This window comes from Mizuhopecten yessoensis, unplaced genomic scaffold (genome assembly GCF_002113885.1).
Source record: "Mizuhopecten yessoensis strain PY_sf001 unplaced genomic scaffold, ASM211388v2 scaffold10771, whole genome shotgun sequence".
NCBI classification, from domain to species: Eukaryota; Metazoa; Mollusca; class Bivalvia; order Pectinida; family Pectinidae; genus Mizuhopecten; species Mizuhopecten yessoensis.
The window spans coordinates 97,377-114,539 of record NW_018408713.1 but is presented as its reverse complement, the minus strand read 5'-3'; the positions used below and the strand labels follow the sequence as shown (position 1 = coordinate 114,539).

General features: G+C 37.9%; 1 protein-coding gene across 3 annotated transcripts in view; it reads left to right on the top strand.

Moving 5' to 3' along the window:
- The window catches only part of LOC110462277 (beta-hexosaminidase subunit beta-like), a 20,404-nt gene extending 9,102 nt beyond the window's left edge, over positions 1-11,302 (top strand). The window contains exons 9-13 of one of the 3 annotated variants that reach the window (XM_021516181.1): positions 596-761; positions 2,671-2,848; positions 3,194-3,284; positions 4,504-4,608; positions 10,658-11,302. In XM_021516181.1, coding sequence (XP_021371856.1) covers positions 596-761; positions 2,671-2,848; positions 3,194-3,284; positions 4,504-4,608; positions 10,658-10,850 — 733 coding nt within the window. In that variant the 3' untranslated portion in view covers positions 10,851-11,302. Of the gene's footprint in view, positions 1-595; positions 762-2,670; positions 2,849-3,193; positions 3,285-4,503; positions 4,609-10,657 lie in introns of those variants that run through there. The other 2 variants (XM_021516183.1, XM_021516182.1) reach the window with 2 other exon arrangements.
- Positions 11,303-17,163: the final 5,861 nt, after the last annotated feature.

Genomic DNA, 17,163 nt, shown 5'->3' with positions numbered 1-17,163 from the left:
GAGTATATCGGTAGCTGTATCCCTTGTATCTGTTTTGGAGTATATCAGTAGCGGTATCCCTTGTATCTGTTTTGGAGTATATCGGTAGCTGTATCCCTTGTATATGTTTTGGAGTATATCGGTAGCTGTATCCCTTGTATCTGTTTTGGAGTATATTGGTAGCTGTATCCCTTGTATCTGTTTAATTCTAGGATTTATTTCTAGTATGCTACAGGGAGTCCAACACCGACATAGAAGGTTTCTTTGCCAAGTTGCTTAAATTATATATTCTTTTATTATCTGTAACACGGCCTATAGCACCGATATTAGACTTTTTCTCATCACGTTTGTTGAACATTTTCATTTATAAGTCTTAAAATCCCCTCTCTAAACACTTCCTCATGGAGAGAGGTCCTAGTAAGTTGTAAGAACTTGTGCCCAGTCCCTATGACTGTTTAATGTCAATTAAATAGGCTTGAATGAAAAAATGAATGAAACACTTCCTTACCAATTAATAACACTGAACGTACCATTCAGTGTTATAATTTGCCATGCGTCAAAATCCGGCATTCGATGACCTCTTTATGGATTCGGTTAATAAACATCTGTTTAACAGGGCGTCTAACCCCGATGTCCGAGCTTTTCTGACCAACGTCTTAGGTTTAAATGCCTCCGACTTTTCTGGCTTAGAGCAGTACTATATCCGACGGGTCCTCGACATTGTGTCCAAGACTCACAAGAAAACCATCATATGGGAGGACCCTATAGAAAAGGGGCTGAAGGTAAGCAATTAAGAGGATTTTGTGAGTACTGATTACTTTGATACAAATTTAATGATCATATACAAAACTTACTGACTATCAATCTAAAGCGCTTTACATCTATGGCTTTGAGATGAAAAATATGACAAACGGATTCAAATAAGTTAATCCTAAAACAGTACATAATTAAATGTTTGAAGTTCATTTAGGGGTATCCAAGTTACATTTGGGGGTATCCCAGTTACAAATGGTTTAAAGAGGTTGGTTTTCAGATGATTTAACTATTCAAATGACCTCGTGAAGGTTGGGAGTCTTTTCCATAATCAGTCTATTTGTTAAACCACCAGTTACCGCGACGATGGTTGTTTAGGAAAGTTACCATCGCACCAGACTTCAGCCCGACAGTATTTTTACATTTTTTTACAATTAAACGGCTTTAAAATCACATAATTTAAAAGTTCGCTTGTTTAATTTGTCCGGAAAATATAAGAGTTTTATCTTCTAAATATTTTAATAACGCGAAAATGATACCTCGAAAAACACAGTTTTTATAACAGAATTTATAGTATCTAGACATATATTTATATAATAGATTACATGTGTTGTTTCTCTCCTTGTGTGCTGATAGTGTGTTGTTTCTCTCCTTGTGTGCTGATAATGTGTTGTTTCTCTCCTTGTGTGCTGATAGTGTGTTAATTCTCTCCTTGTGTTCTGATACTGTGTTGTTTCTCTCCTTGTGTGCTGATACTGTGTTGTTTCTCTCCTTGTGTTCTGATACAGTGTTGTTTCTCTCCTTGTGTGCTGATACTGGGTTGTTTCTCTCGTTGTGTGCTGATAGTGTGTTGTTTCTCTCCTTGTGTGATGAAACTGGGTTGGTTCTCTCCTTGTGTGCTGATATTGTGTTGTTTCTCTCCTTGTGTGCTGATAATGGGTTGTTTCTCTCCTTGTGTGCTGATACTGGGTTGATTCTCTCCTTGTGTGCTGATAGTGTGTTGTTTCTCTCCTTGGGTGCTGATAATGTGTTGTTTCTCTCCTTGTGTGCTGATATTGTGTTGTTTCTCTCCTTGTGTTCTGATACTGTGTTGTTTCTCTCCTTGTGTGCTGATAGTGTGTTGTTTCTCTCCTTGTGTGCTGATAGTGTGTTGTTTCTCTCCTTGTGTGATGAAACTGGGTTGGNTCTCTCCTTGTGTGCTGATAGTGTGTTGTTTCTCTCCTTGTGTGCTGATACTGTGTTGTTTCTCTCCTTGTGTGCTGATAGTGTGTTGATTCTCTCCTTGTGTGCTGATAGTGTGTTGTTTCTCTCCTTGTTCGCTGATACTGTGTTGTTTCTCTCCTTGTGTGCTGATACTGTGTTGTTTCTCTCCTTGTCAGCTGATACTGGGTTGTTTCTCTCCTTGTGTGATGATACTGTGTTGTTTCTCTTCTTGTGTTCTGATACAGTGTTGTTTCTCTCCTTGTTCGCTGATACTGTGATGTTTCTCTCCTTGTGTTCTGATACAGTGTTGTTTCTCTCCTTGTCAGCTGATAGTGTGTTGATTCTCTCCTTGTGTGCTGATAGTGTGTTGTTTCTCTCCTTGTGTTCGGATACTGTGTTGTTTCTCTCCTTGTGTGCTGATACTGTGTTGTTTCTCTCCTTGTGCGTTGATACTGGGTTGATTCTCTCCTTTTGTGCTGATAATGGGTTGATTCTCTCCTTGTGTGCTGATACTGTGTTGTTTCTCTCCTTGTGTTCTGATACTGTGTTGTTTCTCTCCTTGTGTGCTGATAGTGTGTTGTTTCTCTCCTTTAGTGCTGATACTGGGTTGTTTCTCTCCTTGTGTGCTAATAGTGTGTTGTTTCTCTGCTTGTGTGCTGATACTGTGGTAGCTTTGGTCCCCGAGGTGTCATCAGTGTAGATCGGCTTTACGTTTGTAATCGTTACATGTAAAAGGCAGACAAGGATGTTTTGGTGGAGGTGTGGAGAAACGAACAGAATTGGACCAACAACATGGAGGAAGTAATCCAGAGAGGGTATTCGGCCATCCTTTCCTCATGTTGGTATCTTAACTACATTAGCTACGGTCAGGACTGGCGACAATACTATAGCTGTGATCCACACCACTTCAATGGTACAGATTAATTTTCGCGTATACTTATGTTATATGGATATCTGAAAGTTTCCTCACCTTATTGAATATTGATGGATAAATGCACACATTTCTTTACCTTTATGAACTAGACTCTTTTGTTTTTGTCTTCTCTTTTACGTTTTGTTTTATTTTAAAATGGTGGTCTGCACAGTTATGGTCCCCTTTGTGGACAACCTTAGCTATTGCAAATCCATAAAAAAAATGTTGGAATCAATACATTGCGCACTCTTAGAAACAAATATACTGTTGTCCTAGAGTAACAGAATTTCATTGTGAGCTAAGCCATTATGTAGCCTTCAATTATATACTGACCACATGTTACAGGAACGACACAGGAAAAAGCACGCGTTGTAGGAGGAGAGGCGTGTGTGTGGTCAGAATACATTGACGCAACCAACCTTCTCTCCAGGCTTTGGTAGTTCCCTTTATTATCACGTAAACAAACTTCTCTCCAGACTTTGGTAGTTCCCTTTATTATCACGTAAACAAACTTCTCTCCAGACTTTGGTAGTTCCCTTTATTATCACGTAAACAACCTTCTCTCCAGGCTTTGGTAATTCCCTTTATTATCACGTAAACAACCTTCTCTCCAGGCTTTGGTAATTCCCTTTATTATCACGTAAACAAACTTCTCTCGAAGCTTTGGTACTTCCCTTTATTAACACGTAAACAACCTTCTCTCCAGGCTTTGGTAATTCCCTTTATTATCACGTAAACAAACTTCTCTCCAGACTTTGGTAGTTCCCTTTATTATCACGTAAACAAACTTACTAATCTTAACTTAAGAATAACTATCCAAATGCAGGTAAAATACCATTGTAAATTTCAAACATGCGGTATCTTTCGTTGAATTTCAATGTTGATGTAACTGTAGAGTAAATAGGCGAAGAAACTATTGCAGATCTTATAGCTGATTTGGTTAGAACGACCGCATTGTGATGGGAACTCCAGTGTTCGAATCTCATTCTGGCCCAATGGTATTATTTATCTGGGAACACTGTTGAGGATTTTATTTCGTCTTCATTACTTTTGGTAAAATTTCCGCATCGCTTTTTTTTCAAAAATGATTTATCAAAGCTATTGTCATGCAAACAAAAACAAGTTTGCAATTCTGTTTTTCCAGTTTAGGCAGTGATACAGGGATCCTGATACACACGCAGTTACGTTTCCGGATAAAAAAAATTAGGATGTCTTTTGTTTTGTTTTGACGACTCCTCAACTTTCTTTTAATATTATTCAGTACTAATAGACTTTTTATTTACTTAAATATGATAACGTAACATTTTCAGAAACGGGAGCTTTGTTTGAATAAGATTTTCTTGAAAAGAAAGCGAAGCGTGTCTTTCCCACAAGACAGGGTTTTGCGATAACTTTCCGTTTACTATGAGACTGTATTGTTTTACTCTAAAAAAAGGGAGCGAAGTGAAGTTTTTAAGAAAATATAATGATTAAAATATCAAAATGAACCACGCAACTATGACGACACTAGTATTACGACTGAGTATAACATATGAAACAGTTTCGTAGGAAATCGCTAAAAAAACAATTTCTTTTTATGTAAATAAATATCAAATAACAATGTAATTAAAATTTGTTGAAAACAAATTAGAATAATTTTACATTTACAAATGCAGGCCTCGCGCGTCCGCCGTAGCCGAGAGATTGTGGAGTCCGGGCCACATCAACAATACAGACGACGCATCTTTCCGACTAGACCAGCAGAGGTGTCGGATGGTCAGGTAAGGCACGCGTATAAAATGTTCAGAAACTACACGCATATAGCATGGTCAGATAAAACAGGTGTACAAAATGGTCAGAAAGTACACGTGTATAGGATGGTCAGAAAGTACATTTGTATAGGATGACCAAAAATTACACTTGTATAGGATGGTCAGAAAGTACACTTGTATAGGATGGTCAGAAAGTACACTTGTATAGGATGGTCAGAAAGTACAGTTGTATAGGATGGTCAGAAAGTACACTTGTATAGGATGGTCAGAAAGTACAGTTGTATAGGATGGTCAGAAAGTACACTTGTATAGGATGGCCAAAAAGTACACTTGCATAGGATGGTCAGAAAGTACATGCGTATAGGATGGCCAGAAAGTACATTTGTATAGGATGGCCAAAAAGTACATTTGTATAGGATGGCCAGAAAGTACACTTGCATAGGATGGCCAGAAAGTACACTTGTATAGGATGGCCAGAAAGTACACTTGTATAGGATGGCCAGAAAGTACATTTGTATAGGATGGTCAGAAAGTACATTTGTATAGGATGGCCAGAGAGTACATTTGTATAGGATTGCCAGAAAGTACACTTGTATAGGATGGCCAAAAAGTACACTTGCATAGGATGGTCAGAAAGTACATGTTTATAGGATGGCCAGAAAGTACATTTGTATAGGATTGCCAGAAAGTACACTTGTATAGGATGGCCAAAAAGTACACTTGCATAGGATGGTCAGAAAGTACATGTGCATAGGATGGCCAGAAAGTACATTTGTATAGGATGGTCAGAAAGTACATTTGTATAGGATGGCCAGAGAGTACATTTGTATAGGATTGCCAGAAAGTACACTTGCATGGGATGGTCAGAAAGTACATGTGTATAGGATGGTCAGAAAGTACATTTGTATAGGATGGCCAGAGAGTACATTTGTATAGGATTGCCAGAAAGTACACTTGTATAGGATGGCCAAAAAGTACACTTGCATAGGATGGTCAGAAAGTACACTTGTATAGGATGGTAAGAAAGTACACTTGTATAGGATGCTCAAAAAGTACACTTGTATAGGATGGCCAAAAACTACACTTGCATAGGATGGTCAGAAAGTACACTCATATAGGATGGTCAGAAAATACACGTGTATAGGATGTCCAGATAAGAAAGGTGTTTAGGATGCTCTGGATGTGTATAAATAGAATTGTCGGGAAGGAAATGTAAATAAGATAATCAAGTATTACACGTGTATAGGATGGTCGGAAAGTGCAAGTGTATAGGATGGCCAGAAAGAACATTTGTATAGGATGGTCAGAAAGTACATGTGTATAGAATGGCCAGAAAGTACACTTGTTTAGGATGGACAGAAAGAACACTTGTTTAGGATGGTCAGAAAGTACACTTGTATTGGATGCTCAGAAAGTACACTTGTATAGGATGTTCAGAAAGTACACTTGTATAGGATGGCCAGAAAGAACATTTGTATAGGATGGGCAGAAAGTACATTTGTATAGGATTGCCAGAAAGTACACTTGCATAGGATGGTCAGGAAGTACATGTGTATAGGATGGCCAAAAAGTACACTTGCATAGGATGGTCGGAAAGTACATGTGTATAGGATGGTCAGAAAGTACAGTTGTATAGGATGGTCAGAAAGTACATGCGTATAGGATGGCCAGAAAGTACACGTGTACAGGATGTCCAGATAAGAAAGGTGTTTAGGATGCTCTGGATGTGTATAAATAGAATTGTCGGGAAGGAAATGTAAATAAGATAATCAAGTATTACACGTGTATAGGATGGTCGGAAAGTGCAAGTGTATAGGATGGCCAGAAAGTACAATTGTATAGGATGGCCAGAGAGTACTTTTGTATAAGATGGCAAGAAAGAAGATGTGTATAGGATGGTCAGAAAGTACCCTTGTATAGGATGGTCAGAAAGTACATGTGCATAGGATGGCCAGAAAGTACATTTGAATAGGATGGCCAGAGAGTACATTTGTATAGGATTGCCAGAAAGTACACTTGCATAGGATGGACAGAAAGTACATGTGTATAGGATCGCCAGAAAGTACATTTGTATAGGATTGCCAGAAAGTACACTTGTATAGGATGGCCAAGAAGTACACTTGCATAGGATGGTCATAAAGTACATGTGTATAGGATGGCTAGAAAGTACATTTGTATAGGATGTCAAGAAAGTACAAGTGTATAGGATGGTCAGAAAGTACATGTGGATAGGATGGCCAGAAAGTACATTTGAATAGGATGGCCAGAGAGTACATTTGTATAGGATTGCCAGAAAGAACCTTTGTATAGGATGGCCAGAAAGAACATTTGTATAGGATGGTCAGAAAGTACACGTGTATAGGATGGCTAGAAAGTACACTTGTATAGGATGGCCAAGAAGTACACTTGCATAGGATGGTCATAAAGTACATGTGTATAGGATGGCTAGAAAGTACACTTGTATAGGATGCTCAAAAAGTACACTTGTATAGGATGGTAAGAAAGTACACTTGTATAGGATGTTCAGAAAGTACACTTGTATAGGATGGGCAGAAAGTACATTTGTATAGGATTGCCAGAAAGTACACTTGCATAGGATGGTCAGGAAGTACATGTGTATAGGATGGCCAAAAAGTACATTTGTATAGGATGGCCAAAAAGTAGATTTGTATAGGATGGCCAGAAAGTAAACTTGTATAGGATGAAAAGAAAGTACATTTGTATAGGATGGCCAAAAAGTACATTTGTATAGGATGGCCAAAAAGTACATTTGTATAGGATGGCCAAAAAGTACATTTGTATAGGATGACCAGAGAGTACATTTGTATAGGATTGCCAGAAAGTACACTTGCATAAGATGGTCAGAAAGTAGATGTGTATAGGATGGCCAGAAAGTACAATTGTATAGGATGGTCAGAAAGTACAAGTGTATAGGATGGTCAGAAAGTACATGCGTATAGGATGGCCAGAAAGTACACTTGTTTAGGATGGACAGAAAGAACACTTGTTTAGGATGGCCAGAAAGTGCATTTGTATAGGATGTCAAGAAAGTACAAGTGTATAGGATGGTCGGAAAGTACATGTGTATAGGATGGACAGAAAGTACATTTGTATAGGATTGCTAGAAAGTACACTTGTATAGGATGCTCAAAAAGTACACTTGTATAGGATGGCAATCCTATACGTGTATAGGATGGCCAGAAAGTACACGTGTATAGGATGTCCAGATAGGAAAAGTGTTTAGGATGCTCTGGAGATCTGTATAAATAGAATTGTCAGGAAGGAAATGTTAATAAGGTAATCAAGTATTACACGTGTATAGGATGGTCAGAAAGTACACGTGTATAGGATGGCTAGAAAGTACATTTGTATAGGATGACCAGAGAGTACATTTGTATAGGATTGCCAGAAAGAACCTTTGTATAGGATGGCCAGAAAGAACATTTGTATAGGATGGTCAGAAAGTACCCTTGTATAGGATGGTCAGAAAGTACCCTTGTATAGGATGGCCAGAGAGTACATTTGTATAGGATTGCTAGAAAGTACACTTGTATAGGATGGTCAGAAAGTACATGTGTATAGGATGGCCAGAAAGTACATTTGTATAGGATGACCAAAAAGTGCACTTGTATAGGATGGTCAGAAAGTTCACTTGTATAGGATGGTCAGAAAGTACACGTGTATAGGATGGCCAGAAAGTACACTTGTATAGGATGGACAGAAAGTACACTTGTATAGTATGGCAAGAAAGAACATGTGTATAGGACGGCTAGAAAGTACACTTGGATATGATGGCCAGGAAGTACATTTGTATTGGATAGCAAAAAAGTACATTTGTAAAGGATAGTCAGAAAGAACATGTGTATTGGATGGCCATAAACTACATTTGCATAGGATGGTCAGAAAAAACATGTGTATAGGATGGCCAGAAAGTCCATATGTCTAGGATGACCAAAAAGTGCACTTGTGTAGGATGGGCAGAAAGTTCACTTGTATAGGATGGTCAGAAAGTACAGGTGTATAGGATGGCCAGAAAGTACACGTGTATAGGATGGCTAGGAAGTACATTTGTATAGGATGGCCAGATAGTACACTTGTATAGGATGGCCAGAGAGTACATCTGTATAGTATGGTCAGAAAGTACACTTGTTTAGGATGGCCAGAAGGTACATTTGTATAGGATGGTCAGAAAGTACAATTGTTTAGAATGGCCAGAAAGTACACTTGTTTAGGATGGACAGAAAGAACACTTGTTTAGGATGGCCAGAAAGTACACCTGTTTTGGATGGCCAGAAAGTACACTTGTATAGGATGGACAGAAAGTACACTTGTATAGTATGGCAAGAAAGAACATGTGTATAGGATGGGCAGAAAGTACACTTGTTTAGGATGGCCAGAAAGTACATTTGTATAGGATGTCAAGAAAGTACAAGTGTATAGGATGGTCAGAAAGTACATGTGTATGGGATGGCCAGACAGTACACTTGTATAGGACTTGTATAGGATGGTCAGAAAGTTCACTTGAATAGGATGGTCAGAAAGTACACGTGTATAGGATGTCCAGATAGGAAAAGTGTTTAGGATGCTCTGGAGATCTGTATAAATAGAATTGTCAGGAAGGAAATGTAAATAAGGTAATCAAGTATTACACGTGTATAGGATGGTCAGAAAGTACAATTGTTTAGAATGGCCAGAAAGTACACTTGTTTAGGATGGCCAGAAGGTACATTTGTATAGGATGGGCAGAAAGTACACTTGTTTAGGATGGCCAGAAGGTACATTTGTATAGGATGGTCAGAAAGAGATAGATGTATAGGATGGACGGGAAGTTTACGTTTATAGGGTGATCATGTACGAAATGTGAATAAGATGGTCAGGTAATATACGTGTGTACTTAAGCTTTGTTCAGGTAAGATATGTGTGGTGAGGAGAAAGGGTAGAACTTACATAGTGCATACATTAGATGTCGACACCAGGGTCACATAATGTAACCTGGTATCGTTTTTTAAAGATAAAACCTAGGTTACTAACGTAATGTTTCACTTCGCCTCCGTACACTTTGACTGTTACAAGAATGATAAAACAGTTCCGGGATACGTTGGAATCTTATTGAAATAGAAAGCAGATCGCATCTCCAAGGGAGGTTATTTCTGTTCATTTCATTTCGCACTTAAAATAGCTTGTTATAATTCGGTTTTCTAGTGTTCTCATGGGAAAATAATGGTAATCAAGGGATACAGCAATGGTCCAACCATTAACTTGGATCAATCTACAATTTATTTTTTGTGGATCCTTATCAACTGTATTGCTATTAACATGGGTCCCACAATGTTAAATGAAAGCATTTCAAGATGAGTCCCATCAAAATTCTATGAGTATTGGACTCGGGACTCATAATGTAGATTTATCAAAGCTAGGTATGTATGTAAATAGGGAATGAGCTTTAGAAAAGTTGCGTAGATTGTGATGATAGATCATTAAGAATGTAATAAATGAATAAAAAAAATATATTATCATCCTCGGAAAAGCGAGGGGTGGTTAACTATTACTAGGAAACTGTTATGTCGTTATGCATTTACAAAACGAATAGTTTGTAAGTTATCAACGCTTTTGATGACCGTTGTTGTAAAATGTATACTTGTTAAGGTGTATTTTATTTATTCAGCTCAAAGTTCGTTTAAGAACATTTTGTAGATAAAAACTTATGTAAATACGGAAAATATTTTGTATAATGATATTTAGTTATTAAGCTCGTTTTTGCCGATTTTCAAACGGTCTGCTGTCATTTACGTTTCTTTGAACTACAGATGTGTTCACTTTGTATGGCTGTATGTCTTGCTGACCACGAACCGGCTTAATGAGGTTGATAAAAATTAACAAAAACAATAAAATAGGGGTGGGGCCCGGTAAGGGGTGGACAGGGGAGGTGTTAAATGATGTCTTTCCAATGTTCTTTTTATAGTCTTCTTTATAATGGAATACTGAAGTTATTTTTTCCCTTTAGTTAATGGTGTGGTATGTTTTGTTTTTATTTTAATTTATTTGTGGTAATGTTTAGGCGAGGCATCCCTGCTGAACCAATCCTGAACGGTTTCTGTGGTGATTACGACCTGGGAATGGAGACTGAAGCAGTTCAACCAAGCAATATTTGTACAAACACCGCAACTACAGTCCCCAAAAGCAACATTGTACTCACTGTCATAGGAGTATCCGTGTTACTACAAACAGTTCGTATTCTCCGTGTTGACTGATTAAGAAAATACTGTGTTTCCAACCATTCTATCGAACTGCATGGAATGTGATTTTAAAATATATGCCCGATGATCCATGGGAAAACTCTTATACGTGTATTAGAAATTCATGCTTCCATAATACACACAGGGCACCTTGCATTTCTGTGTTATATTATGGTATTTTTTGTTTTCTTTGAATGGATACACGTGAATGATAATATTTTAGCATCAATATGTAGAACTTATTGTCTATCACAAAGGTCCTACAGGGCACGTACTCAAATACATGTAAATATCACAGTCACTCTCGATCTAAGCTTTCGGGTATAACCTTTCATCAGGGACCATTCACTCCCTGAAGTGCTCAGCTCTAAGGCTTAGATCGAGGACGAATGTTGGCATAATTCTCATTTAAAGAATGAATGATTAGTACAAAGTAGTAAACAGAATTAATGTTATTTTATTTTGACTCTTTTGTGTTAAAATAAGAGATAGACTATATCATGTTTTTCTTCATTCTAATGTGACTCAATGTTTCGCAATTCTGAATACTTATTCAAGAAAATATTAAAAACAATCGAATAAAATATGTTGAATGTAAATAGTATTAATTTTATAAAAAAAAATACAGTGAATATGATTAGTGTTGATTTGGCAATAAATTATACTGAACTTGAAAATGTGTTGACTTAGCAATTAATAATATAAAATATGAGTAATGTTGATGAGGAAACAAATTGTAATATGTGATAGGAAGCTTTGATTAGACAGTAACACGTAACATGAATTTACATTCTTTAGACCGTAGAAACACTGATGAGTCCTATGGGATATGGCCATGGGTTTGATACAGCTTACCTTCCTTAGCTGGAAGATTTGAGACATTGACTGGAAGATTTGAGACACAACGCGAAGAAGTTATGAGTTCAAATTACTGTACGTAGATGAGATGTTGTTATCACCTGTACATGTACATGACATGTGACTGTGATTTAAATCTATGAATAAACGATGGCTGTTGCCAACTATTACGCGTGTTTACGGCTACTGTGTCACATTTTGTGATTGACGGATTCGGGATGTGTCCAGAAGCAGTAGACAGGTGATCGTCAATTACTATAAGGTTTTTACTATAATGATTTATGAAACTATCCTGATCCAAGACCAATTGGATACTCTGAAGGAGTTAAGGAGTTTCGACTGCAGGCTTGGTCGTTGTTCTGATGATGTCACGGAGGGGCTGATAACGTGTGTAGAGTCATACGATCCTGTGTGGAGGAGATGATATCTTGGTCAGACTCTGCTCCAGAACATTTTGACCATGATATGTCCTCTTCCACAGAGGATCGTATGGCTCTACAAACGTTGGCAGTCTGATCAGGTATTCCGCTTCCAGTGAAGTGGGAAAATGATGTCCAGAAAATGACTCTCCAAAAAGAAAACTAAAGTAAGCGAGTGAGGATAAACCTGTGAAAGAATTGGGTCTATTTTCATGATTTGGAGCTAAGTGACGAATCGGAAGAGCATGAAGCGCTTGTAATATGATAATGGACAAAGTAGAGTCTGTTAACGAGGCAGAATGGAATCAAAAGTATGACAAATACGTCAATGAAGGAATGTCTGAAGAAGAAGCACAAGAGAAAACAGGGGAGAAAATGACTGTTGAAGACATGAAACAATTCGAGGAGAACTACGGGTCCATTATCCAATACATTCTTTAGTTACATAACCGATCAATAAGAAACAAGATTCAGATCCAAGGAAGTTACCACACTCTTGAATGAATATCACATCAGACTTCTTTATGCCCAAAAACGAAACCAAAGCTGCCGTGGCCTAGCGTGTCATTAAGACCATTTAGTCAAGAAGATATTGATATATCACGAACAGATCTAGATTTTAGGAACTATGAAAACCTGATCGACATCTAGTGACAGATGTTCTGGCCAAAGACAAAAATCATGACCGGCAGTCATACAAAAAATAAAAAGTCTGTAAACCGTTCAAGTTTACGGTGATAGACAATTAAGGTCCGATTGTCACATCTCGGGAAGCCATTCACGCGGGAATACGACAAGAACTGGAAGGAGAAATACTTACAATGTACCATTGTTTACATGCTGAGGTAAGGATTGCGATGGGGACGAAATTAAAGGTACTTCCTACAGAAAGTTGACGTAAGGGAAGATGACAAGAGGAAAAGACCGTAACAAGCAACGCTATGTAAAATAGCTTCATTAGCTAAAGATATTAAACTCGTGCAAATGCGCATCTGATGAAACACTGCTGTACAAATCGATTTGTAGTAGAGTGAACTATTCTAGAAAAGTCTAATATCAGGACCCTGCGTCGTACAAAATGTATGAGAAAGAACATATAACCAAAGCCAGATCACTCTAGTACTATAGCATTGGTGGTAGGCGACTCTCATGTAGATGTAAATATTGATAGGCTACTTTCCACGCTAGAGTAGGTTTTTCATTGTAAGAATTGATGTGGGGTGGCTCTCCGATCTACGGTCATTTCATAATGACAAGGAAATAAAATGTTGGACCCATATCCGTCTATTTGTTGTCGTTTTGACATATAAAAGGAGCTTAGAAGGTTCTAGAAAAAACACGTTGATCCGGTCGGAACCGGTTTCGATATTTTTAAACGTGATGCAATCGGATACTCCTCCTACTGAAGGGGAGTGCCATAAATAGAACTTGTATAGAAACCAGTAAACCAGCGTTATGGCGAAGTGTGCCTTCGTAACAGATTCGAGAGATAGTAATATGTTTTGATTTTTATGGAACACGTCTTTTGAAAAGAGCTGAAACAATGGTTAAAATGGCGATATTAAGTTTAACTTCCTGGGACCCTTTACCTTAAGCGTGCAGCTAAAAATGGACAATTTTTGTGCCTTGTGACAAATATTGAGTGGCAGTGGTACATGTGTAACAGGAATGACTCAGAGTTATTTCCCCTGTTACTTGTAAATGATGTGTATCATGAATATTTTGTAAATAGTGTGATGAAACATAACTATATGTAGATTGGGTGTTTTGTAGAATATTGTTCCAGTAATGAAATAAATGTATAGAATGCAGTAATATAAAATGGAATGAAGAATAAGATCAATCGATCACTTCTCATTGTACGTTATGCAAATTAACAATGCACCATTTATTGAATATGCATTTTAGAATATAGTGAGTACGTTTGTACATCAAAGTTGGACAAAATTCTAGCTTTGATCCTGAGTAACAAAAGCATTGAACTGTTCAATTGACTTAATAGGGAATCCGTTATGGGGTCTTATGATAATTAAGGAGGAGTTGACCGTTTTACATTGAATGATCTTGTTAAGAGTTGTGATAAGAGTAGTGTATTAAAGAGAGGAACTCTGGGTTGACAGTTGCACTTGGAAAGTGGCGCTGATAACCTTTTGTGTAAGTGTGTATACATGATATCACTCTTTTTCAAAGTATCTTGGAAGGTTTATATGTGTCATCTACCAGTGTTACAACTCAGTCCGTTAGTATCAGCAGTGCTGTGACGAGTTCGTGTTATGTTGTTAGCACAGGTTTTGAATATATCCCAAGTGTGCCTAGCATTTCATGCAGTACTGGCAGTATCTGTGTAAGGAAAGAGAAGGAATGTCAACGTTATATGATGGTCCTTATAGTCAGTTGAAGATTTCCTGGCTCATTTGAGCAGGTCTCTAGATTGAACCGATGGAGTGATTTAGAGAAAGCTTCCCAGTTAGCCATGTCTTAAGATGGTAGTGCTTGAGGTATTCTGTATGGTTTGACTTATGAGGACGCTCATAGTTTTGCTCATATCAGAGATGCTTTATTTCACCAGTTTGAACCTTCGAGTTTAGAAACAGTTTACAGGAACGATTTCAAGCACGTGAGCTATCTTGCAAGTGAAACCTTATCAGAGTATGGTTGGCGGGCCTAGAAGACTATGAAATGAGAAAACATGTTTGTTTGCACCAACCAACATCGATAGATGAAGCAATACGACTGGGTAACCAGTATGAAGGTTTTGAGAAAACGTTCAAATCTGAAAGGTGTTGTCAATATTTTGATTTCCAAGGTAGAGGCATTGGCCAAGAACATATTGTGTCCTGGAAATAGGAAACATCCTCACAGAAAACGGCTATGCTGTAGTTGTAGAGTTGAAGGTCACATGGCTAGTCAGTGTCCAAATGGTGTTACTGGTGGAGTTGTATTGTTTTAGTGAGATTTTATTAGTCTTAGAACGGAAGATGTACTAATAATATCTGGGTCCAAGACTGAGTATGTGTTGAGTTTTTAGTTTGTAGTGGTGTTCTATGTGGGCATTCATATCTTTGGTTCTTTGTGAACTTTGATTTGTGTGGGCACACATATTTCAGTTCTCTGTGAACTTTGTATTGATCTGTGTGGTCATGGTGTTCTTTGTGAGCAGTAGTATGCTGTGTGTTCACTTTGTAGGCCTGTGTTCTATGTGTACTTTTATTATCAGTTATATCAGATTGAGGGAAGTGTGGTCCCACAGTTCTATCTGGATTGATGGTTACGTGGTTAATTTTAAATTGTACACCTGGTGAATCGTATTCCTTATGGTGGACCGGATGCTGTATGTCAAACCGTATTCCTTATGGTGGACCGGATGCTGTATGTCAAACGGTATTCCTTATGGTGGACAGGATGCTGTATGTCAAACCGTATTCCTTATGGTGGACCAGATGCTGTATGTCAAACCGTATTCCTTATGGTGGACCGGATGCTGTATGTCAAACCGTATTCCTTATGGTGGACCGTTGTGAAGATAGTGTGCATGGTGGAGATACCACTGATGTGCTATATACGTGATGTCTCACTGGGAAAAGACTGTTGCAGCGAAAAGAGTGCTTTTATTTATAGTGATAAACTTTAGTCTTTTCCTTTGATTCGCACACCTGGATACATTGTCTTTTCTGCGTTTTAGTCATTCTCTCATAATCGAGCTTTTACTCTATTTTATTAGAGCCAAATTTATGTAATTTGCCTCTTTTTTCAAAGAGGGGAGGAGTGTAACAGGGATGATTCAGAGTTATTTCCCCCTGTTACCTGTAAATGATGTGTATCATAATTATTTTGTAATTAGTGCGACGAAACATAACTATATCTAGATTGGGTGTTTTGTAGAATGTTATTCCTATAATGAAATAAATGTATAGAATACTGTGATATAAAAGACAATGAAGAATAAGATAAATCGATCACTTCTCATTGTACGTATACGTTATGCAAATTACCAATGCATCATTTATTGAATATGCATTTTAGAATGTAGTGAATACGTCTAGCTTTGACCCTGAGTAACGAAAACATTGAGTTGTTTATTATTACTCGTTCTCGTTTTGTTCTACAGTTGACTTAAGGGAATATTTTAAGGGTTGACTGTTTTACATTGAATGTTCTTGTTGTATTTTAAGAGTTGTGATAATTTAAATTTCCCGCGTTTCGTAGAATAGCGGGAAGTATTTGTCCTATAGGTACGGAGTACTCGTATAGGTCGGGGAGCACGAGCTCTTATGGTTAGCCAATGAGATTGCTTGGTAAGTGATGACGTAATAAGGTAATGAGGTTTAGGCATTCTAGCGCTTTGGTCAGCTTAGGAACGGACCACTGAATTTAAATAGCGTGTATGTATATATACGAGAAAAGTTTTGCTAATAAGTTTTGTATGTGTGTTTATTTATATATTATCGAGTTTTTCTAAGGATTAGTTCTTTGTTAGGTGTTGAAGATATGTGATATATCGATAGGAAGGTAGGGATAAGTTTGAATGGATATATGCCGTGTTTAGATTGTTTGTTCAGAAATCCCAGCAAGATGAACCTTAAGCTTTGGGCTGGTGCACCTCCTGTCACCTCCGGGTTTTCAGTTTGGGTGGCTCGCTTGGTTTTTATTCAGATAAACACGGTTTGAGAGGGGGAGATTGATGAGTGAGTCGGCTTGTAGGAATATGTCTTTGTGAAATTTTGAAAATATATAACGCCGACTTTGCCGTTCCTAAAGGCAGAGCAGCTATCTGCATATAAGGAGTTTGTTGTTTATTACATATGATGAGTATATAGAGGACGAGTAGAAGTCTAGTGTATTCACAGGTACTAGCCTCGTCTGTCAATACACTTTAAGATTATATTATATGTGTATTGACAGACGAGGCTAGTATATACGTACCTGTACATGTGCCATTAAACATAGGAACCCAAGGCCAACCAAATTGAACCTGGGTTGACAGGACTTGGGAAGCGGCAGAGCCAGTCCTGTTACACCTGCGCAATATTTGAAGGTATTGAGCGTGATTA